Raw genomic sequence first — 24,668 nt, 5'->3', positions numbered from 1 at the left:
ACCTTCAGATTACTAGCCCGATTCCCTAACCGCTCAGCCACCTGATTCCCTCTTCCTCTCCCTCTCTTCCTCTCTTTTCATCCCCTGTCTGTCTTTATTTCTCTGTCGCTCTGTCTCTTTATCTCTGTCGCATCTCTCTACGTCTCTCTCTCTCTCCGTCTATATTTACAGTTCAGACAGAAGCAGCACTTCTATGGTTTAATCTCCCTCTCACATCCTGAGTGCACATGGCTTTCATGGAGTCATCCTTTCAGCTCTCCATGGTCTTTTTCACCCGAGTCAACATGTGTTCTGTGTGTGTGTGTGTGTATGAACAGTTAGATAGTTCTGGACTTTGAGTGCAAACCATCACAATCACATGACTCAACACTGTTGACACCACACGTCTGGCCTGAGTATCATCCAGGTACACACATACACACACAGGCAGGCAGGCACACTCACACAGCCTCTGGCACCATCCATGGGCATACTGGTGACAGTTCTCTGCTGAAAAAAACATAGACCCAGAACTCTCTCTTTCTCTGTCTCTCTCCCTCACACCCTCTCTCTGTTTCTCTCACTCTCTCCCTCCTCTCTCTCCTCTCTCTCCTCTCTCTCGCTCTGTCTCCTGCTCTGTCTTTTGCTCTCTCTCCCACACTCCCTCTCCGTCTAACACACACATAAACCCACATGAAAAGGGCAGCCTATCCAAATGTCTTTGTTTTTCATTCTTTCTGCCTGGACAGGGACAGATGGGACCCCCAGCGTGTTCTTAGACAGAGCCCACCTAGGAATCATCTCACATGAATCTGTCATATACGAAGCGGGGACAGTAGATGCTGAATAGCGTGATTTGTCGATAAACTACTGGTCTGCTGCATTGACAGAGGATCCAGTTCAATTATTATCTTTGCGATATATTGACATTTATCTTGAGTGGTCCGACATTAACCTAGATGATTCTGCTTTTGTGTGCCTGCAAGTGTAAAATCTCGGTGTCGTTCGAAGTTTTCAAACCGGTAGGCGAGTCGCAACCACTGAGTGCGTGACAAGCGGAGTTAACCGTTAAATTGTTGCGGGGTTGCTCTGTGAAACACCGACTTCCATCCACGGGCAAGTGGGAAAGGTAAGGAGCTAAACGTCTATTATTCGGTGTGGAATAGTTCAGGGCTACTGTGATCGGTGGTGTCCGGTCCTGTCTGGGCTGTTATTTACGGAACGCATATGTTACATTGTGGGGTAGATGTATATTTTGGTTAGCCTATTGCACGGTTGAGTAGCCTATATGTCAGACCTACATTCGAAGTTATGGCAGTTTTTATTAGCGTATTGCTGAGGAGAGACGAGGAAGTCAGAGAGACTAATCGGAGTCTTTTATTGGCGCATACGTGTGTCCAGTTGTATTAGTTACCGAGTCAACGTCAGGACCCCTCAGTTCAGTCACCGGTTATTTCGGAACGCCGGTTCGTGTGACGTCACCTCATAAAGAATCCAGTCTGGCTCACCGGGCAGCAGGGAGATAAGGAGGGAGGGAAAGAGGGAGAGGGGAAGGAGAACGGTTGTGCCATGCTCATCTGATCGAGCAGTATTAGGCTACATCTGAAAATTATCACTGGTAAGAAACCGTTTTATTTCGCTCTTAGCTTACGTTTTTCGGGATTCCGTCTGCCGAGGCTGTCGTCACTGATCAGAGCCGATTTCTACCGCTGACTGAACGATTCACCGCTGTTATAACCTAATTTGGACACCGCTTCTCAGTAGCGGTGGTGCTGTGAGACTCGAGCGCGTTCGGACACCCGGTGCGCGTCTCTTTGTCTCGCTGTCTTCATTTAAAAGGCAGGCTATAATGCCGGCTTCGGCCGGATTTGTTTACTGTTTATTAGGCTACATGCCATTAACATGCCATGTTAAGCTCACATTTCGCCGTGGGCAAAGGAGCGCGTTGGTAACTGGAGAGAGTCACCTGTGCCTTTTCAACAGCATTGCGGTTTTCCCATCATTTAAGCAGCCTCCAGCATCTCATAGCAACGCCTACAGGAAACTGTGCCTTTCGACCACAGACCCCAGTTTCTGACCACATACCCCCCCTATGCCACGGTACTTATACCCGTCTGGAATTAGGCAATTCAGGATCATTGTCATATACTGTAAATGTGATCATTAAACTGACATGGGCAGGGATGTTGCCCATTATAATGAATAATCGTTAGCCTATGTTGGTGGTGGTTCTTAACCCGTCAGACGGGGATTCCATCACTTGGAGATTCTACTACACTGCCATGGCAACAAAACGACTAAGACATTCCCATAGCAACACCTAGAGAAACGAGTTACTACACTGGCAAAGATGCGGGGGGTGGGTATGCATAAAACTCTCTTATAGTGTGTGTGTGTGTGTGTGTAAGTGCTTTAGAATAAGGGTGTAATATATTGAATGATTCTCAGGAATCAAATTGTAAATAATTTATTAAGGACACCTACAGATGTAACAGCCTGACGGAGGTACTGATTGACTGATTGTTTTCCACAGGGATGTTTGATTGAACTACCTGACTGACTGTCTTACTGTCTGTCTGACTGACCAACAATCCACCTCTCCCTCCTTGTCAGAGAGGTGTGTGTGTGTCTGGGGGAGCGATATGGAATTGTAGATATGGGCAGGGAATATTAGACTCTAACTCCTCCTGTCTCCCCCACCACCACCACCACCCTCCACCACCACCACCCTTCCAGAAAGTGAGGAGGCCGTGTCTGGGGCTGCCGGTCCCAGAGAGAGTGCTCCGCCATGGGGAAGGATTACTACAAGACCCTGGGCATCCCCAAGGGCTCCAACGAGGAGGAAATTAAGAAGGCGTACCGCCGCATGGCCCTGAGGTTCCACCCGGACAAGAACACGGACGCCAACGCCGAGGACAAGTTCAAGGAGGTCGCCGAGGCCTACGAAGTCCTCAGCGACCCCAAGAAGAGGGTCATCTACGACCAGCTGGGGGAGGAAGGTGAGCGTCTGGATTCCAAATGTCCCTGTCGCAGATACTGGTGTGTTCCTGACTCTCTGAGGGGGTGCAAACTCCACATTCATTCCCCCGACTAACCCGGAGAGTTCCAGAGGCAGAAGAGGCAGACAGTATGTTCAGATTTGTTTTATAGTCCTAATCAGACACAGGGACCAAGGACTGGGCTGTTTAGACGAGCAACGCCTAGAACAGTTCACTTACCACAGCTAGCAACAGTTAGCCCAGTTAGCAACACTTATAACACTTAGCAACACCAAAATACTGCATCTCAGCCTCTGAGTCACTTTCTAATACCACACTGACAGGCCACTTTTTCTCAGTCTGAAGTGTGATTATAAAAGCTGTGTGTAGTTGGTGTGTGTGTGTGCAACTTTTCAAAGACTATGTTGGGAGTGTTCATGTTGCTTACACAGAGCAGATATCACTCCTTGTTAAGACACACTTACCTCTCTGTTATGCTTTGTGTGTGTCTGTGAGTGAGTGAGTGAGTGTGTGTTAGTGAGTGAGTGATGTTCTTAAGCACTTATTAGTGTGCGCATATGTGAGTGTTATTCTGTCTGACCAGCTTTTTCCAGATTGCATTTCCGAGTCTCAGACAGGCAAAATCCATGTGCTGGCGGAGATATGAATAGACGTGAGGTGGTGTGTGTGTGTTGGTGTGTGTGTGTGGGGGAGGGGGGGGGCTGAACTGTAGAGTTTATCAGTTTAGTTTACAGCAGATCCTGTGAAGGGTCTCTCACCCACATGGTCTCCCTTGTCACAGACAGTTATGCTACACGCTTCTCTCAGTCTAACAGTCTGAATTTACCTGGGGTGAAAATGTATTTGTTTAGCAGACACTTTTAACCAAGGCTATACAAAGAACAGGGCGGGATTTAAACCTGAGACCCCCTGACCTGCAGTCAAATACTCTAACCATTAAGCTAAACCATCGCCTGAAAGCTAGGTTTACCGTTGCCAGGAGACAGATGTGGCACTGTACCTGTGTGTTATTCAGCACAGTGTCTGGTTGAACAGAAGGCTATTGTCTGCGTTTGCCAGACAATTCATAATACTCATTGATTGAACTCATTGAACATTCATTGTTTTTTTCTTTCACCTGAGGTCATCCATGCCAGTGCTATGAGAAGTGTGTGTGTGGGCTCGTTTATGTTAGGGAAACACAAGAGGTTCATGTGTGTGTCTTTGTCTTCAATGTCCATGTGTAGGCCTCAAGTATATGTTGGTCCTCATCTTTATGTACATGCAGGCCTCTTTCGTGTGTGTGTGTAAGTTCCACTGCCTCACATCTCTCCCCTCTCCTCCGCAGGTCTAAAGACAGGCGGTAGTGGCTCGTCCGGTGGCCCGGGGAGCTCCTCCTACCACTACACCTTCCACGGCGACCCCCACGCCACCTTCGCCTCCTTCTTCGGCGGCTCCAACCCCTTCGACATGTTCTTCGGCTCCAACCGCAACCACAACCGCTCCAACGGCTTCTCCTTCCACGACCACAACCACCACGACCAGGAGGCAGACCAGGACATGGAGGACGAGGACCCCTTCGCCCAGTTCGGACGCTTCGGCTTCCCGCCCGGCATGAACGGCTTCCCCGGGGGAGGCGGCGGAGGTGGCGGCGGGGGCGGGCGGAGGAAGGGGGTGCCGTCGGAACGCCTGGGAGGGGGCCGCAGCCGGCAGCAGGACCCCCCCGTGGTCCACGAGCTGAAGGTCTCCCTGGAGGAGATCTTCCACGGCTGCACCAAGAGGATGAAGATCACCCGGCGCCGGCTGAACCCGGACGGCAGGGGCATGAGGACCGAGGACAAGATCCTCAACATCGTCATCAAGAGGGGCTGGAAGGAGGGGACCAAGATCACCTTCCCCAAGGAGGGCGACGAGACGCCCGAGAACATTCCGGCGGACATTGCCTTCGTGCTGAAAGACAAGGGACACGCCCACTTTAGGAGGGACGGCTCGAACATCATCTACATCTGCAAGATCAACCTGAAGGAGGTAAGGGCGTCCGCTTTTTATCTCTCCCAGTGTCTCTCTCTCCCTCAACCCATCTCTACCTCTTTCTCTCACCCTCTCTCTCCCCTCGAACTTTTCCTCTATTTCTGTCTTTCTCTCTTTCCCTCCCTCCTACCTTTTTTTCCTCAACCTCTCTCTCTCCCCATTGCTCCCTTCTTGTGCACTCTCACACTTTACCTCTCTCTCCCTCCTATCTCGTTCATTCTCCCCTTTACTCTCACTCTCTCTCTCCCTCCATCTCTCTTTCTCTCCATCTCTGTCTCTGTCTCTGTCTCTGTCTCTCTCTCTCTCTCTCTCTCTCTCTCTCTCTCTCTCTCTCTCTCTTTCTCTCTCTGTCTCTCTCTCTCTCTCTTTCTCTCTCTCTCTGTGTCTCTCTCCCTCCCTCTCTGGTAAACCTGGTGAACTAGCTCCAGGGCAGCAGTGTTGTGTGCTGGTGTTTGAGGCAGCTCTGTGGGAGGGGGCTGGTCACCGTGGGCCAGCTGGGCACTGCGTCTCTGTCACCGCTGTGTGAGCCGCCCGGCGGGAATGTGGCATCCCTGTGTGACGGCTGTGCCTCCACTGTTCAATATAGCACCATAGATCATCTCTCACACACACACACACACACACACTGTCGCATGTATACACCCAGGCATGGTTTCATATGCGCACACACACACACACACACACAGTCTCATTCAAGCCTGTTTCGCTGTCTCATGCCTGCTTAGACGTTACGCAATATGATGAAGCTGACTACCAATATTGCTTTGCATCTTCTACACTTCTCTCACTCAGCCCGACTTGGAAACACACAAACATACACACACACATACACACACACTCAAAGCTGAATTGTTGTATGAGGGTGGCAATGGCCAGGGCAGCTATCAGTGTGACAAGCAAGACATTTAATTAGCCGTTCCTACATAGACACCCGGCTCAGGCCCGCCTGTGAAATTAAACAGTCTGTAATAGCTTTAATCACTGCCATTCAGCCTGCCCTATTGATAGACTGGGTGACAAACAGGACCCTGGAGGCTAGGGTGAGCCTGGAAGTGTCCGTGACACTAGAGTACATCCTAAACACCCAGACCCTCAGGATGCCTTTCTAGCCTTCTTCTCCTTCTTTGTCTCCCCTTCCCTCCTTCTTCTTCTTCTTCTTCCTGTGTAGTTAACGTGTTTGTTTTAGTCCCCCTCCAGCCCTCTGTGCTGTTGTTCTGCTACTCGGCCGCTTCTCTCATGAACAAATTGGCACATGGTTGCCTCCGCTCTGAGGTTTATATAAGAGCTATATCTGGAGACAGCGGCCCAGTCAGGGGGAATCAGACAAGACAGTTGAATCCTCTCAGACAATGCCCCGAGAAGGAGCGAGTCTCGGGGAAGGAGCGAGGCTCGGGGAAGGAGCGGAGGTGGAGGGAGGAGAGAGGAGGAACTAGGAGGAGGGGGAGGGGGGGGGAAGGATGGTGTGGAGGGGGTGTGGGTCATCTGAAGCAGAGTCTCCAAAGCAAGTAAGAGCTGTGTTTCCAGTTCTGGTTCCAGGAGCTATGGAGAGGTGGGATTACTCAGAGGTGGGTCTGTAAGCAGAGCTGACATCACATGGAGGCTACACGGATGGCTCCTGTCCTCCTCCTCTCCTCTCTTGTCCTTTCCTCCTCCTCCTCCTCCTCTCCTCTCTGCGGGGATGACACAACCAATGTCACGTGCAGCTACGTCAACAACCTTAAAACAAAGCCCCTGTGCCCTGCCAGCTAAATAACAAAGAGCAGGCTCTATCGAGCTTCCTCATGATGTTGTTATCTACTGAAGCTGCAGACTCACAGTACACAGGGTGCCCAGCCAAGCCCAGTCCAGCCACAGTTAGTAGGATAACGCTAGCTGGAGAGCTCTCAGAGGCAGAGCAGTTAGCAGGCTAATACTAGCTGGAGAGCTCTCAGAGGCAGAGCAGTTAGCAGGCTAACGCTAGCTGGAGAGCTCTCAGAGGCAGAGCAGTTAGTAGGCTAACGCTAGCTGGAGAGCTCTCAGAGGCAGAGCAGTTAGCAGGCTAACGCTAGCTGGAGAGCTCTCAGCGAGGGACAGCAATCTGTCATCTGACATCACAGGGGCATTGGTTCCTTTGTCTTTATCTGTCTGCCCAGAAACACACATGTCCAGCATGTTGCCAACTTCCTCAACACCAAATGCGGCACACATCTTGAAACGACACTTTCTTCAAGATGTTTCAACACCTGCCCCCCGCCCCCCCACCTCGGAGAGACACACCCCCAGCCAGACTTGGCGCCCCCTGCTCTACCGTGTCACATAGCAACGTTTGCGTGAGTTTTGGTGCGTTTACAGTAGCATATTATTGGCCGGCGAGGCCGTGATTGGAAAACGGAACTGGAGCTGTCCCGGACGGGACACATAAAAATCACCCATTAATTGGGATGTCCCGGACACATTGGGACGGTTGGCAACCCTACCAGCATGGCAGGACATGCAGACTACTGGCCTTAGTAGAAGGCACACATCCCAAGTCTCCTGGAAGTTCCTGATGGGTCTGTCTTTGTGCTACTAACCTATCTGTTTTTTTGGTAGACAGGGTTTACAGTCGGCCGGGTGGGCGGTAACCTCCCTGAATTGTTTTTTGCAGGTTGAGATGTTTGAGAAGGGTTGACTGGATCAGCTGAGTAATAATGGAGAAGGTTACAAATCCTCCTGTGTGGGTGTGTGTGTGCGGGTGGCTGTGTGTGTGTGTGTGTGTGTGTCAGTCTGGACATTTTTAGAGCTTTGGCGTCTGAGCTGAGGCTTATATAATCAGACTGTGGCCTGGGTCAGCTGGGTATGTGTCTCCTCGCTGGCATGGCAACCATTCTGTGTCCTTGGCAGGGTTTTGGCCAGGGTCAGGGCCAGGGTCTGGGGTGGTCAGGGGGTCAATGTGTGGACCAGGCGTCTATAACCACTCACAACCGCGGTTAACCCACGGTGCTTAGTGAGGCCAGCGATGCCGTCGTCGGCAGTCTTGTTGTTCTGTTCAGTTCAGAGAGGCAGCTGCTGTGTCTGCCCCCTCTCTCCTCATGCTCACCCCCACACCCGGTTGTAACAAGCCCCCCCCCCCCCCCCCACACCACAGCAGCCCAGGAGAGTGACTCCCCCCCTCCCCCACTGTGGTTATTCTGGTCCTACACGGGCAGAGCGAGGAGAGACTGGGGTGTTTTGAGTCGTGTGTGGTTGCTGTCATTCCAGGACATGTGGACAGATTTCCCTCACGACACACGTTCAGACAGGAAGTTGGAGTTCTGGGGAGTGGCTCGGATCGGCAGCAGGGATGGAAGGCTTTCTTTCTTTAGGTCATGAATCAGGCTCACTCATCTTCAAACTCTCTTTCTTTCTCCTCTTATCCTGGCCCTGGCAATGAACAGACAAAGCTGTGTGTGTGTGTGTTCCACCTCCTGTCCCAGCCCATCTGACAAACCCTCCAACTATTTACGAGCTCAGCTGATTCCTGTCTTAGTTCATTAGCTCTGGAAATGAGACCACATCTAAAATTAGTCTTCTGTGGACCCCACCACCCTCTGATACGACGCACACACACACACACACACACACACTCTCAACCAGCCCGTGCCAACGCACACAAACTCTCGACCACCCCCTGCTAAGACACACACAAACACACATGCCTACAACATGCACACACAAACACACAAACACACAAACAGACCGGAGCTTCCAAAATGAGTTTCATTGAAATGGGGGAGAGAACATTCTAGCTGAGGTTCTTCAGCCCGCTGCCCTGTTCATCTGAAGTCATGTTCTCAGAATGTTCCCAGAGGGTTGGAGGTTTAAATAGCCCCTAATAATTATTCTGTCCTGTTCTGCTTGCTTGTCAACATAGTATTGGGAAATAACAGACCAAAGCAGTAGGCAGGAACTGTGCTCGGTGAAGGCAGAGTGAGTTGACAGTTAAGAGCTGTGTATCACCAGGCCCTGGTGTAGATCTTTATACTCGGGTGTATTCACAGATACAGACTCACAATAAGTCACCATGGTTCTTCTTTTATTGTGTCTTTGAAATCCAGTCTGAGATGTTGATTTTGTCCCCTCTCCTCCTCCTCTCCTCTCCTTTCCTCTCCCCTCCTTCTCTCCTCTCCTCTCCTCCTCCTCTCCTCTCATCCTCCTCTCCTCCTCCTCTCCCCTCCTTCTCTCCTCTCCTCTACTCCTCCTCTCCTCCTCCTTTCCTCTCCTCTCCTTTCCTCTCCCCTCCTTCTCTCCTCTCCTCTCTTCCTCCTCTCCTCCTCAGGCTCTGTGTGGCTGCACGGTCAACATTCCGACGCTGGACAACCGTGTCATCCCGCTGCCCTGTCACGACATCATCAAGCCGGGCACGGTGAAGCGTCTGCGAGGGGAGGGGCTTCCGTTTCCCAAGAGCCCGTCGCAGCGCGGCGACCTCGTGGTGGAGTTCTCCGTCCGCTTCCCCGACCGCATCCCGCCACAGTCCCGGGAGATCATCAGACAACACCTTCCCCAGTCGTAGGGGGCCGTCGGACGTTAGGGGCCCCCTACTCCCACCCCACCCCCCCTCACACGCACACCACACGCACCCCACACACAGCCCAACCCCTCTCCACCCCTCTCCTGGGTGGTTAGACGGCACTATGTCGATACCGCCACCGCCCCGTCCTCGTCCACCAGCATCCTCCTTCACCCCTCCCCCCCCCCCTGTCCTCACAACCACCCCCTCCCCCCCGCCCCCCCCTGTGGGGACTGCTCACAGGAGACTGAAGTGCCGAGAGAAACTGACGTTTTTTTTGTTTCGCCCCCCCCCTCGTCTTTTCTTTAGTTTGGGTTCTGGACTGTGTTTGTATCCTGTGTCCAGCTCTGCTCCAGCGTGACCTTGACCTTCCCCCAACGTTCCTTTCAGCCCCCCCCCGGTCCTGCTTCGTCCTCATTGGATGAAGAGGGTGACTCACTCGTCTTTTTCTTTTTTTCCGGGTGCTTCCCCCCCGCTGGATGTTTGAAACCGGATTGATTCCTGTCTCCGCCTCCTCCAGCCGTGCCGGCGTCCGTGCGCCCTGTCTGACTAACCGCCATCCGTCACGCCCCCAGGGGTCACGTGATCCAGGTGGTCACCGCTCGTCTTCTCCCATGTCATCTTCTAACATGGTTTGGAGCTTCGAGAACTGTATTCTACGAAGGTGGCCATGCCTGGTCTGATGAAGTAAACATACATAGTAAACACACAACATGACTCTCTGTCTGAACAGGAGAGGTGGTGCACACTTTAGTCCTAAAACTACAACTCTGTTTCACATGGTTTCAAAAACACAAGGTGCCCTCCATAAGTGTTGGGACAATAAAGTCCTAATTGCCATTGTTGGCTGTACACTGAAGGCATCTGATTAAACGATTAAAAGGTTGAACGTGAGGCTTAAAAAGGGGGTATGTAATTCTAAAAGTACTATTCAATCTTATTTGGTAAAACATATGTGTCGAAACAGCCAGAAATGAAAGGTGACATTCTGTTCAAATCATATTTTCATGTGCCTTTACTGTACAGCTAAAAGGGCCATTTGGTCTTAGCTGCCCCAACACTTGTGTGGGGCCCTGTCTTTGGCTCTGGAGCTGATAACATCTTAGACAATCTCAGACCGGTCCGACCACTAGGTAATCCAGGTGTCCAGGGCGTTCTAACTGAATCCAGGTGTCTGTTATCTAGGTGCTTTCTGTATAATCCACATGATGTGAAATCTAGCTAATCTGGGTGCTGTTCACTCTGAACGTGTGTCTGTTCTGTCACACAGAGAGGGACTGTTCAGTGCCTTATCCTGGAGACACACATTCTGGACACACACACGCTCGCACACGCACACGCACAGAGAGAGACACACACAAATAAACACATCCTCAGAGAGAGACATACACACACACACGCACAGAAAACTACTGACCCACTCCCACTGCATATTCTGTACAGATAAAGCACAAATATACCTGAGTGGAGCTCGACAGGAGGACAGACCTCTGCTGGTGTCACTGTGGTCTGAAGCCATGTCTGGATGCTACTGAACTGTGCTAAGCTTGTTTTGGTCCTTGGCACGCCACGACGACTCCACAGTTGCTAGTTTCTGTTCCAAGACGATACTTGTTATACAGTACTTAGTAGTTTTGTGTCATTTTTGTAGTTGAGACAGACTATGTTTTTGATAGGTCACTTTGTTTCAAGTGGTGGAAGATCTTAGCGTTTCCTTAAGCTGCCTGCAGATGGTGATCAAAGCAAATCCCCCCGCATCAACTAGTTCTTGGACTGATTATGCGAATGGTTTGTGTCATGCGAATGGTTAACAGACAGACACACACACACACACACACACACACTGATGATCATCAGGTCAGAGGACGTCCGTGAGCACTTAAGCCAGAGACAGAGGCAGTGACAGACGCAGAGGTACAGACAGAGGTAGAGGCAGAGAGGGAGAGAGGGAGTGGAGGGAGGTAGTCTGCGGTCACATACAGGTTTGGTTCCTCAAACCCAGGTGAAGCCCAGAGTCTAGGACTGAGAACACCATCCAATACCATCAGGTGCATGTACTCATGTACTCTAACAGTCAGCTGGTGGATGGACTATAACCAGGCACTGTCTCCAGGTGTTTGTACTGTAACCAGGCCTATGTACTGTAACCAGGTGTGTGTACTGTTACCAGGTACTGTAACCAGGCCTATGTACTGGAACCAGGTGTGTGTACTGTAACCAAGTAGATGTACCGAAAAGCCCTGTTCTGTGACGACATCCGATAAGGGGTTAACAAAACATTTTTTATTCTAGCATGTGTGCGTGTGCGTGCATGTGGGTGTGTAGGGTGCACTTGCCGGGTGTCTGTGTGCATGTGTGTGCGTGTGTCTCTGTGTGTGTGCACGTGTGTGCGTGTGGTAGCCAGATAAGTGTCTAGAAGCCCGTTTTGTCCGAATGTTTGTATTATAATGCTACTGAAAGACTCACAGAGATGTACTGCTTCTGTACTTTTGACAACATTTCTGATTGAAACCATTTTACAATGACAAATAAACCAAATATCGAGGTTCACTTGTTATGGTGTGTATCTGGGGGGTATGGTGTGTATCTGGGGGTATGGTGTGTATCTGGGGGGTATGGTGTGTATCTGGGGGTATGGTGTGTATCTGGGGGGTATAGTGTGTATCTGGGGGGTATGGTGTGTATCTGGGGAAGCACTGGTGCTCTTCTCTAAATCACTCTGCTGCAGCTCGTTTTCATACTTTTCTTTTTGGAAAACTTTGAACAGTCTTCTTTGTGCATGAGTTTATGAGTGTGTGTGTGTGTGTGTGTGTGTGCGTGCTGTATTCTTGATCCTCTGTAAATATTTCCCCCAAGTCAGTTTAACAGATCAACAGCTCCTGCCAGACTTTGATCTGGCTCTGTTTAACAGTCCCCGGTCCTTCTGTCACAGTCACAGACACGGTCACACGGTCACACGGTCACTGTCGTTCCCTCTCCCCTCCAGGTCTCTCCTACCCAGGTAAGCAGGGTCAGCATTTCTGTTACTAGTCGTCAACTAGCCATTTGCGTCTTCTGAATGATTCGTTTGTGCTGCTGAACTAGAGAGGCAATTGGTTGTACAGGAAGGAGCACATGACCACGCGGTCAGTGGATGTGACACTCCCGAGGAGGGTCATGTGAGCGGGTTCTGCCGCAGCAGGGCTGTGCTCCGGAGGGCAGGCAAGGTGGACAGCTTGTGTTGGTGTCCAACTGTTCCCAGCTCTCAGACAGACTAGCTGCATACAGTGGCCTTGTAAAGCAGGGGGGGTGAAGAGAGGGGGGGGTTATGGTGTGTGTGGGGGGGGAAGGGCGTGTGTGAAGAGTTCATCTCTTTCCTGAAATAAACTCCAGAAAGTCCAGTAGGGAGCAGAGTAGAGATAAGAGGGGGAAGGTGGTTTGGCTCCAGAGATAATTACATCATGTTTCCACAAGGGTAAGACTGGGTATTCCCAGTTTGCCCCAATATGTCTGTGCTTGTGGTCAGAACAGGGTGACACACACACTCTCCCAGGAGTACATTGCATTGCCAAAGTTAAAGAATTCAGACACGTGTGGCAATCAGTCACACATCATCACAAGTTGACTCATGGTGACTTGCATTTCTGCAAGGGTCAGGAGTCACGGACAGCAAGTTTGACTGACTAACCAGGGGTGTCCTCAGACCCTTTTTTACTGGGGTACGTGCCACCGTAAAATCTAAAGTTTGAGTTTTAACTTATTAGTTTTAATTTATTATTCAGTGTATTCATTTAGATTGATAATAAACGCAGTATCCCAAATTAACGCTTGTAAAATCAAAGCAGTTTAACCGAAAACACAAACCGATACCCCAGAAATCCATGTGAGCGCTCTTCTGAGCCTCCAAATAGCCACTGCAGTCCAGGTGTCGGACTCGTCACACAATAATTGAGGTAGGCCAAGAAAACATTACAAAATGAAAGTTTAGAAAGTTTCTAAATGATAGGCCTACTTGTCACCTTTTGACTAATACATAAAAACAATATTACATGAAGCTCAAAAAGACAGTAGGTTTGCGCTCAAATTAATGTGAAACTCGCATTAAGCATATTGATGTCCCTGCCAAACCTGATATCAAACTTGTGTCCCTGAACTTTTGTAGTGGGTTAAGCGAGGGTAGTTGAACTATAGCCGAGTAGTGCATTATGCGCAGCAAGCTGCTGGAGTATGAATAGGGCCTGTGCACCATGCGTTCTATGTCTAACAACGCCCCTGCGACTATAGGCCTAGGTTTGAACAACGCTACGTTTCTGTGCATGTAAGAGCCATTTGCTTTACTACAAGGCATGGCAGTTTGAGTTAAAAATAACGATCACCGGAAGTCGGTACATTAATTGAACCAGGCACAGGTGCGCAGCTGGAAGACGCCAACCCACGGTCTTTTTTCACCCGCTCCCACGCGAAAAGGACTTCGTTTGTTTATAAACGTATTTTCATTTATTTGATACATTTTTGAATACTTTGGATACACAGACTTTAAGATGCATGCATCAAACTCTAATGTATTTGATTAACGAAAGCGAAGCGTGCGAGGCATAACGCCCTGCACCCTCACACCCACTCATTCTTTCATCATTTCATTCATCAGTCATTCGCCCTGCTGCAACCCGAGCCTTCTGTCAACCCAGCTCAGCAAGTAAGTCATACATGTTTTCACTGCGCCGACAGCAAGTACTACTAGCCTCTATTAGACTTAGCTATTTTGAACAACGGAAAGCCATGACTGTGTGCAGGGATGAATTAACCAACGGGCTTACCAGGCCCAGGCCCAGGGGCCCATGAGCTCAGAGGGCCCCTAAACCAGAGCCTCTGCGTGACGTCGCTGTTATTAACTTGATATGTATTGTATTGATATGATATGACACGATGCGCCATAGCCGGTATATGCTAGGCTTAAGTCATTAATGTCTTTAACAGGGCCCCAAAAGTCCTACTGATTAAACAAAAAATTGCCTAAACATTCACTTTGAAGATGTCACAAGAAAGAAACCATCATGATACCTTTCAAGTGTGTATCTCCTCAGTCTATCTATAGGACTTAAGAGGGGCTGAGAACTCCTTGCAATATGAGCCCTTCAATTTTGTAGGGAGAAATCCAAAAAGCAAGTGCAAAACACTAGCATTAGAGCTGTGTTTAAGCACCCCCAACACACACTATTTATTGAAGATATAATATTGTTAAGCCTATGATGGTCATTTTTCAAGAAAGAGAGAGGGTTGTGTGGGCTACAAATGTACACTCTAGGGTTACGACTATCAAATCTTTGGAATATAAACGTCGTTTATTTAGTTGATTACTCAAGTACTTTTGCGTTTTTAAACAATAATATCGATATTATTCCTGACAAAAAGGCGGGGAGGGGGGGTGGGGCTTGAAACATCCAGGCCCAAGGGCCCGTGGTTCCTTAATCTGTCCATGACTGTGTGTGTCTGTGTTTCTTTCTTTACAGTACTGTAACTGCCTCATCCTGTGAGCTGCGGTCATGAGTTCCTTTGTGACTCTGTCGTCAGGTCAGAAGATGCCCTTGGTAGGGCTGGGCACCTGGAAGAGTAGTCCTGGACAGGTCGGCACACACTTCAGAGTGATTGTGTTTGAGAGTACACTTGTGTGCATGTGTGTTATTGTGTTTGAGAGTACATCTGTGTGTGTGTGATTTTTGTTTGGGAGTACATCTCTCTCTGTGTGTGTGTGTCTGCAGGTGAAGCAGGCGGTCCTAGCCGCTCTAGACTGTGGTTACAGACACATCGACTGTGCCGCTGCATACAGCAACGAACAGGAAGTGGGCGACGCCCTGGCAGAGAGGGTGGGGCCTGGGAAGGTGAGAGGGAGGGGCAAAGATGCTCATATCGTTAAATTATAGATATCACCAACCTTCAACTTTTCTCTTCAAGGTCCATCACCTGTACATGTTTTGAGGTTTACTAACCCTCCAATAACCCTAACCATCATTTAAACCAGGAAGGATCACAGCAACATAATGACAGATCATTCCTTCAGTATATGTTCATCAGCAATGGGGAATCTTACAGTAAAGTGAGACAACCCGCAGAGGGATGGGTATAGCTCAGTGGTTTGAGCATTCGACTGCAGATCAAGAGGTCACGGGCTGAAATCCCCCTCTGCATGAAAGCGTCCTCTAAATCTGTCCATCTGTTGTCACGGCGTCCCCAGGCGCTGCGTCGAGACGAGGTGTTTGTGACGTCCAAGCTGTGGAACACCAAGCACCACCCCGAGGACGTGGAGCAGGCCTGCAGGAGCAGCCTGGCCCAGCTGGGCCTCTCCTTCCTGGACCTCTACCTCATGCACTGGCCCATGGCCTTCCAGTGAGCAACACACACACACAGATGTTCCCACCCGGTAACAGTCTGAACTACTTGGATGTTTCTTGTGTAACTTCATTGTGTGTGCGTGTGTGTCCAGACGTGGGCCAGAACTCATGCCTAAGAGGGCGGACGGGAGTGTGTGTTACGCCGACACACACTACCGGGACACCTGGGTTGCCATGGAGACTCTGGTAGACAAGGGTCTGGTGAAAGCCATCGGATTGTCCAACTTCAACGCGAGACAGACCGATGATGTCCTCAGCATTGCTAAACACAAGCCTGTTGTCAACCAGGTAAGAGAGAGAGAGAGAGAGAGAGAGAGAGAGAGAGTGTGTGAAAAGGAGAGAGGGGGGTAGTGAGAGAGCGAGACAGAGGGGAAAAAACAGTGGGGAGAGCTAGAGAGCAAAAAAGAGAGAGAGGATGTTGTTTTGAAACAAAGTCTAGTGTAACTCTGTCCTGGTTGCAGGTGGAGTGTCACCCGTATCTTTCCCAGACGGAGCTGTTGTCTCACTGCCGCTCGGTGGCTGTGTGCGTGACGGCCTACAGCCCCCTGGGCAGCGGGGACCGGCCCTGGGCCTCGCCTAGTGAGCCCTGCCTGCTGGAGGAGCCCAAACTGGGGGCCATCGCCCGGAGGCTCCACAAGAGCCCTGCCCAGGTCATCCTCAGGTAGGCCAACCCAGCCCCAGGCCTCTCCTGGTCAGATACTTACGACCCAACGTTCAGCCTGGTTTGAGGTGTAGTTCACACACATACACACAGGTGAGGGTTGGAGTGTTCAGGTGTGTGTGTGTGTGTTCTCAGGTGGCACGTGCAGAGGGGCGTGGTGTGCATCCCTAAGAGTGTCACGCCCTCCCGGATCCAGCAGAACCTGCAGGTGTTTGACTTCAGCCTCTCAGAGAGCGACATGGAGGAGGTCGCCTCGCTCAACCACAACCAGCGCTTCATCGTGCCAGCAGTAGAGGTGAGCGTCACAGGGCCTGACTCACCTCTGTATGTCCCTGGCTGATTCTCCTCTAACTGTTGGGTGGGTGTGTGTGTGATCTTTGCAGAGGGATGGTGAGAGGGTGTGGAGAGATGCGGAACATCCTCATTTCCCCTTCCTGGATTCTTACTGATCTCAAGACCCAAAATTAGAATCCTAACCCCACACCTCACTGAAAACTAAGTCTTTGCATTTTAACCCTTATGCTGCCTTCTGGTCACAACGACCCATCGTTGTGTTGCGACAACTTTACCCAATACAAAAACAAAATAATTGTATTTTAACCTTCATGCTGTGGGGGGTGTGAGACAGCCCGATGGTTAAAAGAAAATGCTTCACTTTATTTTTGTATTAGGTAAAGTTGTTGCAACACAACTGATCACAATGACACAACAGTAACACAAGGGTTAAATTTATTTTCAATCACTGTTGCAAATGGCCTGAAATGTATTTGTCTAAATGGCTAATACTCTGATTCATTGAGTTCCCTATATTTTAAACGTGGATGTAGGAGAGCCGGTCCAGTACTGCCCTCATGTGTTCAGAATGTTTAATTACAGATGTCAATCACCACTTACCTTTTAACTATAGTAGAATGAAGACCCATACTAGATAATCACATTTTAATTGAGATTTTATTTTCAACATTTTCAAACTTGTCAGACATTATATATGCTACTGTTCATAAAAAATGAAGTTATTAGCAATTTGTTTTTTTCCTCTTTTCTGTTCTTATAATCGACCATAGAATCCCATCTGTAGTCATTCATGTATAGGGTTGTGATATATTCAGAATGAGAACACCCCCCCCCCCCCTGCTCTTATCAGCCAATGGCATTTCACCTCTACCCCCCCCTTCTCCACATCCAGAGCAAAAACCAAGCAGCTACATGCTTTTTCCATCAGAGGGGTATCATACAAAAAAGAAAAAACACAGAAGCACAAAGTCCTAAAAAGGTGGAATTGGGTGAGTTTGTACAGGTGTGATCCTGGTGTAGGCCACAGTGGGGCGCCGTGTCTCTTCTATCCGTACAGGTCGTCGTCGTTGTCCTCGTTGAAGACCGGCCCTCCACTGTTACCTCCTGTGCCCTGGCTGGGACCGCTGCCCCCCGCAGTGCTGGTGGGAAACCTGCCGGCCGAGGGAAACAAGTTTAGAGAAGGGGGTCAGATGGCTGAGCGGTTAGGGAGTCGGGCTATTAACCAGAAGATTGTTGGTTCAATTCTCGGCCGTGCAAAATGACATTGTGTCCTTGGGAAAGGCATTTCACCCTACTTGCTTCAGGGAGAATGTCCCTGTACTTACTGTAAGTTGCTCTGGATAAGAGTTTGTGGTAAGTGACTAAATGTAAGGTCTAGCTTTTTACACAACCGTGAAAGACGCGCAGGCGTACACACCTGAAGCTGCCGAAGCCCCTGCTCTGCTGCAGCGTCTGGGCGAACATCTCGTATTTGCGGATGTCGTTGTCGCTGACGGAGCGGCGGGCGAAGCGCATGGCCTCCTCAAAGTGGTCCTTCCTGATCTCTGGGACGGGATCGTCCTCCTCCACCTCCTGGACACACAGAGGGTGAGTAGAGTGCAGACAGGAGAGGAGAGGGGGAGGAGTGTAGGGAGGGGGAAGGGAGGAGAGGAGAGGGGGAGGGAAGGGGGGAGATGAGAGGGGAAGGAGTGTAGGAAGGGGGAGAGGAGAGGGGGAGGAATGTAGGAAGGGGGGAGAGGAGTGTAGGGAGGGGGAAGGGGGGAGAGGAGTGTAGGGAGGGGGGAGAGGAGAGGGGGAAGAGTGTAGGAAGGGGGGAGAGGGGAGAGGAGTGTAGGGAGGGGGAAGGGGGAGAGGAGTGTAGGAAGGGGGAGAGGAGAGAGGGAGGAGTGTAGGGAGGTGGGAGGAGTGTGGGAGGAAGCAGTACTGACCATGGCAGAAGGGTTGGTCTGCCTCTCCCTCTCCCTCCTGATCTCGTTCTCGATGCTCTCTCTAATGGCCAGCTTACACGCCCGCTGGCAGATCTCCGTCAGGTCAGCGCCAGAGAAGCCATTGGTCATCTTGGCCAGGAAGTCCAGGTCCACGTCCTATCAGAGAGGAGGACGTGTTCACCAATCAGCCGGAACATTAATCACCATCTATTTTGGCCTTCAGAGGCCAGAATTGATCTCCTAATGTATGGCTGTGTGTCTAACTCATAATTGTCTTGTAGAAGAACAGCCTTCAACATATCGATCATTGCTTCCCAGCAGGCTGAGATGCGAGCAGGGGGGGGGTTAGAGAGGCCCCACCTTGCCGATGGGGCTCTTGCGGAGGTTGGCCTTGAGGATGTTGATCCGGCTCTTCTCGTCGGGCAGGGGGATGTAGATGAGCTGGTCGAGGCGCCCGGGGCGCAGGATGGCCGGGTCGATGATGTCGGGCCGGTTGGTGGCGCCGATGATGAAGACGTTCTTCTTGCTGGACATGCCGTCCATCTCCGTCAGGATCTGGTTGATGACGCGGTCGGCCGCGCCGCCGCCATCGCCCACGTTGCCGCCACGGGCCTTGGCGATGGAGTCGAGCTCGTCAAAGAAGAGGACGCAGGGCGCGGCCTGCCTGGCCTGGACACACACACAGAGAGAGAGAAGAGGGTTTAGATCTGTCACACACACACACACACACACACACATCACTAGCCTATCCCCAATCCCTCTGCAGCTATGGATCCGAAGCCTTACCTTGTCAAAGATCTCCCTGACATTGGCCTCGGACTCCCCAAACCACATGGTGAGCAGCTCGGGCCCCTTGATGGAGATGAAGTTGGCCTGGCACTCGTTGGCGATGGCCTTGGCCAGCAGGGTCTTACCGCAGCCGGGGGGGCCGTAGAACAGCACGCCCTTAGACGGGGTCATGCCGAACTTCAGGAACTTGTCGGGGTGCTCCACTGGGTACTGGGGGAGGAGAGGGGGGTGAGTCAGCCGTGAGATAGTGTGTGTGTGTGAGAGAGAATGTGTGTGTGAGAATGAGAGCTCTACCTGGACCAGCTCCTGCAGCTCTCTCTTGACATCATCCAGCCCTCCGATGTCCTCCCAGGAGATGTTGGGCACCTCCACCACCGTCTCCCTCAGAGCTGATGGGTTGCTCTGGCTCAGCGCCCACTGGACACACACACACAGTCATTACATCCTAGCCTCCTCCAGAAGGAAAACATGTCATGGGGCTGAGCTCCACCCCAAGCAGGAGATCTGGACCCCGGTACAGAAGCACATGAGGTTCTCACCCGGAAGTCGTCCATGGTGACGGCCAGGGAGTTCATGACCTCGGCGTCGATGGTCTCGTCCTCCAGGTCGATCAGGTCCATCTTCTTCCTGATGGCCTGCAGTGCCGCCTCAGAGCACAGCGCCGCCAGGTCGGCCCCCACGTGGCCGTGGGTCTCGTTGGCCACCTGAGAAACGCAGACGCCAGCCGTTACCGTGGTAACAGATCCATGGGTACAGCTGCCTGGTAAATGCAGACCGTTCCCTTGACACTGAACCCCGAGATACTGTTAGAACTGGGCACTTCTGATCCTTGATTTTCTACTGTATTTCCCCATTTGTTGCTTTTGTGTATGTTGCTTTTGATTAAAGCGCCCACATGGGGAATGATTAACACAGTGCGTGTGTCTGTCTGCTGTGTCTGTACTTGTACTTAAATGTCAAACTGGAGGTGTTCTACCAGTTTGACTCGGGTAGGCTCGTACTGCTACACGGCATTTGACTGGCATGTGGGGCTTTTTATATCCCAGAGAAACAGGACTGAGAGGTGTGTGTGTGTGTGTACCTGCTCCAGGTCCACATCGTCAGCCAGCTTCATGTTCTTGGTGTGGATCTGCATGATCTCCAGTCTGCCTGTGGCGTCTGGGATGCCAATGTCCACCTCCCTGTCAAACCGCCCTGAACAACGACACCACACACACTAAGAATAACACGTACGCTTTGGGCAACACACACACACTAAACCAGAAAGACTCGCCCAGACCACCATATAAAGCATGAATGGCATTATGAAAAGATGTGAGTATGAATGTGAGGGTCTAACCAAATCTCCTGAGGGCGGGGTCGATGCTGTTGGGTCTGTTGGTGGCTGCCATGACGATGACGTGAGCCCTCTGCTTCAGGCCGTCCATCAGGGTCAGCAGCTGGGACACGATACGCCTCTCCACCTCCCCGTGGGTCTACACACACACACACACACACACACTTTAACAGAATAGCTAACCAACATTCCACTGCTCTCCAGGTTAAGATTCCTTCACACCTGCCTCCCTCCCCCCTCACCTTCTCTCTCTTGGGAGCGATGGCGTCCAACTCGTCGATGAAGATGATGGCGGGGGCGTTCTTCTCTGCCTCCTCGAAGGCCTTCCTCAGGTTGCTCTCGCTCTCTCCAGCCAGCTTGCTCATGATCTCAGGGCCTGGGGGAAACACGGCAGTCACGACCGGTCAGACCCGTCCTGAAACCAGAGCTCCCAGCCCTAGTCTTGCCATCTCAGGGCTGAGTGTCCCCCTTGTCCTCGGTCTAATCCCTGACCTCCACTAGCGCTGCGACACATCCTCCAAGAATAGCCACAGCAGTTGAGGTTTAGCAACCACAAAGGGGTTCTAGAAATACACAGGGTTCTCGACATACAGGGCTCGAGAGAAACACGGTTCTAAAGCAGACAGCATTCTAAAGCAGACAGTTCTGCAGCGTCTCACCGTTGATGAGGAAGAAGAAGGCTCCGGTCTCATTGGCCACCGCCCGAGCGATCAAGGTCTTTCCTGTACCAGGGGGTCCATACAGCAGGATACCTCGAGGGGGCTAGGGGGAGGTGAAGATCTTTCATTTACATCTCTTTACCTCTGGCAGAAACAGAGCAGTGCCGTAAAAAAAAAAGTATTTCTAGTAAGATCCCATGCATTACCGTCCACTCATCAATAAACATCTACACTCAGTGGCAACATGTTGATCTGTGCCTTTAAGGGTGTATGTGTGTCCCACCTTGACTCCGATGGCCTTGAACAGCCCAGGGTGTCTGAGGGGCAGCTCCACCATCTCCTTGATCTGGGCCAGCTGTTTCCTCACGCCCCCGATGTCGTCGTAGCCCACCTCGTTCAGAGACTCCTCCTCGTCCTGCGCACAGTCAACCCAGACACGGACAAGGGGGTTTGGAACGCTGCCCGTTTGTTTGTGGCTGTCATTCGCTGGGGACCTTTACCCACCTCTCTCCTGATTGGCTCTCCCTCGCAGTGGATGACGGTGTCCGGGGCGACGATGCAGTAGGGGGAGGGGTCGGTCTCGACCACCTTGAACTCCACGGCTCGCATGCCCCCCCTCACCAGGAAGATGTCGCCTTCGCAGGGAGGAGATGCAAATGAGGAAAACCAGTCAGTCATTTTGCCACAAGTCAGGAGAGCTCCGTTAATACCCAAGCCCTCCGTACGTGCGTATGCGTGTGTGGGAGAGGACTGTGTGTGTGTGTGTGTGTGTGTGAGGGAGGTGGGAAGGTTGTGTGCGTGCGCGGCCTAGGCGTGTGACGCTCACCCTTGCGAATGGGCCGGTAGGCTTCAAGGAAGTAGGGCTTGAGGTAGACCTCAAACAGGTTTCCAGTGATGCCCTCCACAGTGTCGTCAATGGGGAGAACGTGGATCCTCTTCCCGTACTTCACGTCTGGACATGGCTGGATACTGCAGCACACAGAGACGCACTCAGTAACCACCCTCTTGTGACTTTACAGCTTTGGACAGCACTGCCCAGAGTAAAGGCAGTGAGCCTGGGTTATGGGACGCAGATGAAAGCTTACCCAGGAAGAAGCTGTGTGCTGGGTTTATTTACAAAGGAGGAGGGTGCGTGTTGTGTATGTACAAAGAAGTGTGTGTTGTGTTTATTTGGTTCTCACCTGATCACGTCACCAAGGCGGACCCTCAGGTTGTTGCGGACCACCCTGTTCATGCGCACCTTCTCGTCGGAGCAGGTGTCATCAGACAGGACGATGCACACGGTCTCCCGCCTCTTCTTCCCCTTCATCAACACCGTGTCGCCACGGAAGAGCTGCAGCTCATCCATTTTTGCCTAATATACACACAGACAAACAAACAAACACACAATGTTAGGGTTTTGGTTCACAGCCATGGCATACTTGCCTTGTTGATATAGGTGCTTTCCACAGAAGCAAACCGAAAGTGAGAACTTTTGTTAAGAACCATTCCATTGAATATCTAACCTGAGAGAGGGAGACCACGCTGTTGTCCTCGTTGATTGACTCGTCGACAATCAGTCTGTTAGGTCTGCTTTTCTGTTTCAGGATCGCGGTGGAAAGATCGTCATTTTTGGTACTGTAAAAAAGAAAAGAATGCCATATTAGGTAATCTGTGAAAACACGTTTACTTTCGACCCCTAACTATCACCAAGCGTTCTTAACCTAGTTTCATTCCCCCGTTTTCGGTCTGCCATTGTTGACCAGTCCACGACCTAAATATTAAATTGTTATTGAGCCGCTAGCTAATTTTTTGTAACGCTAACTTGCTAGCCGGCTACGTAGCTTACTAGCTCGGTGCTAGCTAGCTAGCTCAGATGACACAGCAAAAGGAAAAACGAATAAATGGTTCTCTATTAATAATTTAAACTGTCCGCCACATTCTCCACCACCTTTCGCTACAATGATACATTGGTGTACAACTAGCTAACCTAGCTAGCTAACGTCACAAAATATGATGCGGCTAAATCAGTGCTATGACAACATGCAATGGTTTGGAAATTCTCCTCAAATAAGGAGCAGCCTGGTTGTGGCTGTCAAAATGTTGATAGGCCACTTACCCGGATCTAACAGTTAGCTAAGCTACAGTGGAGGCCAGTGAAGACTTTTGCAAAGTTAACTAGCTGTTAAGTCATGTATATTATGATATGTCAAGACAGCCTGTGATCCATGCGATGCTAAGATATTTTGAATGCCTATGGCTGGCTAGACAACATTAGCGAACTCAAAAAGGTGCCGGTAGGCCCTGTTCTTATGCAAGAAATAGCTTGGTAGCTAGCTAGCCTAGCTCGTAGCTAGCTAGCGTGAGTTGTGCTTTGTCAATGCAGTTGTCTGTCAATCTGGGTGCCTTACAAAAAATAAGCCAAAGCAACTACTAAAACGACTTGTTGGCAAGTAAGTACGTTTGTAAAGCAGATCGGTCCACACCGGCATATATCAGATGTCAATTGCTTTTGGGATTGTATTCCATCCTAGCCTACTGACTATTGTCGTGAACAAGCTAGTTTACTAATAGCCGTACTTTGCTAGCCTAGCACGCCATTCTTTCTGCGCAGCTGAGGTAAAATATTGTTAGACCTGACATAGCCGCTAGAAAATAGCTATTTTCGTCAACAAATATTTACTCACTCTGCCGCCGAGGCCATGGTGTTCCTCCAGAAATAGTTCGTATAAATAAAAAGAAGCTAACACGCTATTTGTGAAGCTCGGTCGCTAATTTGCTTCACAACGTTCTTTTCCTTTTATTTCCTTGCACTAGCTACAGCAGACCGACCGGAGCACATCAAAAGCGATGGCAGAAAGGGATACGCCTACTAAAGGCGAATACCCAATGAGAGAAATTGATATTTTCCCGTGTTCTAGAAGTTTGTTTAGTTTCAGCCAATTAGATCTCAGATAACATCTGTGGGCTGTCCTACAACTCATAACTAGTTTCCAATTGGTTCCATTATTCTCCGTAGAGTATTTGATAATGCTATTAGGATTGGTCTAGGTGTCTGTCCTCAGACTTCCGTCACCCAATAGAAGTCCACCGCGTCTTGATTCGATGTCCCTTTAACTTTTACTGGAAAGCTCTAGGTCGTCTTAATTTGATTCCTGC

General features: G+C 50.5%; 3 protein-coding genes across 10 annotated transcripts; 2 read left to right on the top strand and 1 right to left on the bottom strand.

Moving 5' to 3' along the window:
* Positions 1-691: 691 nt before the first annotated feature.
* Positions 692-9,713, top strand: dnajb5 (DnaJ heat shock protein family (Hsp40) member B5). Of its 7 annotated transcripts, XM_084694339.1 has the most exons (7): positions 692-1,108; positions 1,991-2,079; positions 2,224-2,338; positions 2,513-2,596; positions 2,716-2,978; positions 4,306-4,985; positions 9,265-9,713. In XM_084694339.1, exons 5-7 carry the CDS (start codon positions 2,768-2,770, stop codon positions 9,496-9,498), a joined length of 1,125 nt encoding a protein of 374 aa, XP_084550465.1. In that variant the 5' UTR covers positions 692-1,108; positions 1,991-2,079; positions 2,224-2,338; positions 2,513-2,596; positions 2,716-2,767; the 3' UTR covers positions 9,499-9,713. The 7 variants fall into 7 exon arrangements, with proteins under 7 accessions (XP_084550465.1, XP_084550469.1, XP_084550470.1 ...); XM_084694343.1 differs by lacking the exons at positions 1,991-2,079; positions 2,224-2,338; XM_084694342.1 differs by lacking the exons at positions 692-1,108; positions 1,991-2,079; positions 2,224-2,338 and adding an exon at positions 1,132-1,597.
* A 2,491-nt stretch (positions 9,714-12,204) lies between these two features.
* akr1a1a (aldo-keto reductase family 1, member A1a (aldehyde reductase)) lies at positions 12,205-17,547 on the top strand. Of its 2 annotated transcripts, none has more exons than XM_084695146.1 (9): positions 12,205-12,496; positions 14,123-14,170; positions 14,985-15,098; positions 15,234-15,353; positions 15,707-15,858; positions 15,956-16,151; positions 16,325-16,524; positions 16,660-16,819; positions 16,908-17,547. In XM_084695146.1, the coding sequence occupies exons 3-9, from the start codon at positions 15,018-15,020 to the stop codon at positions 16,971-16,973; spliced, it is 975 nt and encodes a 324-aa protein (XP_084551272.1). In that variant the 5' UTR covers positions 12,205-12,496; positions 14,123-14,170; positions 14,985-15,017; the 3' UTR covers positions 16,974-17,547. The 2 variants fall into 2 exon arrangements, with proteins under 2 accessions (XP_084551272.1, XP_084551273.1); XM_084695147.1 differs by lacking the exon at positions 12,205-12,496 and adding an exon at positions 13,715-13,961.
* vcp (valosin containing protein) lies at positions 17,457-24,356 on the bottom strand. Its single transcript, XM_084695139.1, has 17 exons — positions 24,197-24,356; positions 23,036-23,147; positions 22,712-22,884; positions 22,357-22,499; positions 22,035-22,165; positions 21,814-21,945; positions 21,531-21,633; positions 21,114-21,247; positions 20,875-21,010; positions 20,617-20,729; positions 20,075-20,239; positions 19,830-19,952; positions 19,533-19,745; positions 19,107-19,415; positions 18,747-18,902; positions 18,236-18,390; positions 17,457-17,969 (listed from the first exon to the last, which is right to left on the bottom strand). The coding sequence occupies exons 1-17, from the start codon at positions 24,211-24,213 to the stop codon at positions 17,864-17,866; spliced, it is 2,421 nt and encodes an 806-aa protein (XP_084551265.1). The 5' UTR covers positions 24,214-24,356; the 3' UTR covers positions 17,457-17,863.
* Positions 24,357-24,668: the final 312 nt, after the last annotated feature.

The sequence above is a fragment of the Hypomesus nipponensis genome, chromosome 28 (genome assembly GCF_054491055.1).
Source record: "Hypomesus nipponensis isolate SF chromosome 28, ASM5449105v1, whole genome shotgun sequence".
Taxonomy (NCBI): domain Eukaryota; kingdom Metazoa; phylum Chordata; class Actinopteri; order Osmeriformes; family Osmeridae; genus Hypomesus; species Hypomesus nipponensis.
The sequence above is the reverse complement of the archived record's forward strand: the minus strand, read 5'-3'. Positions and strand labels throughout refer to the sequence as shown.

Bases quoted from the DNA above. Each gene is read 5' to 3' on its own strand.
- vcp (XM_084695139.1), bottom strand. The intron at 21,946-22,034 runs GTGGGTAAAGGT...GACTGTGCGCAG, and splicing joins GAGAGCCAATCAGGAGAGAG to GACGAGGAGGAGTCTCTGAA. The intron at 18,391-18,746 runs GTCAGTACTGCT...CTGTGTGTCCAG, and splicing joins AGACCAACCCTTCTGCCATG to GAGGTGGAGGAGGACGATCC.
- dnajb5 (XM_084694344.1), top strand. From the start codon at position 2,768: ATGGGGAAGGATTACTACAAGACCCTGGGCATCCCCAAGGGCTCCAAC. The intron at 2,979-4,305 runs GTGAGCGTCTGG...TCTCCTCCGCAG, and splicing joins CGACCAGCTGGGGGAGGAAG to GTCTAAAGACAGGCGGTAGT. The intron at 4,986-9,264 runs GTAAGGGCGTCC...TCTCCTCCTCAG, and splicing joins GCAAGATCAACCTGAAGGAG to GCTCTGTGTGGCTGCACGGT.
- akr1a1a (XM_084695146.1), top strand. From the start codon at position 15,018: ATGAGTTCCTTTGTGACTCTGTCGTCAGGTCAGAAGATGCCCTTGGTA. The intron at 16,525-16,659 runs GTAGGCCAACCC...GTGTGTTCTCAG, and splicing joins CCTGCCCAGGTCATCCTCAG to GTGGCACGTGCAGAGGGGCG. The intron at 16,820-16,907 runs GTGAGCGTCACA...TGATCTTTGCAG, and splicing joins TCATCGTGCCAGCAGTAGAG to AGGGATGGTGAGAGGGTGTG.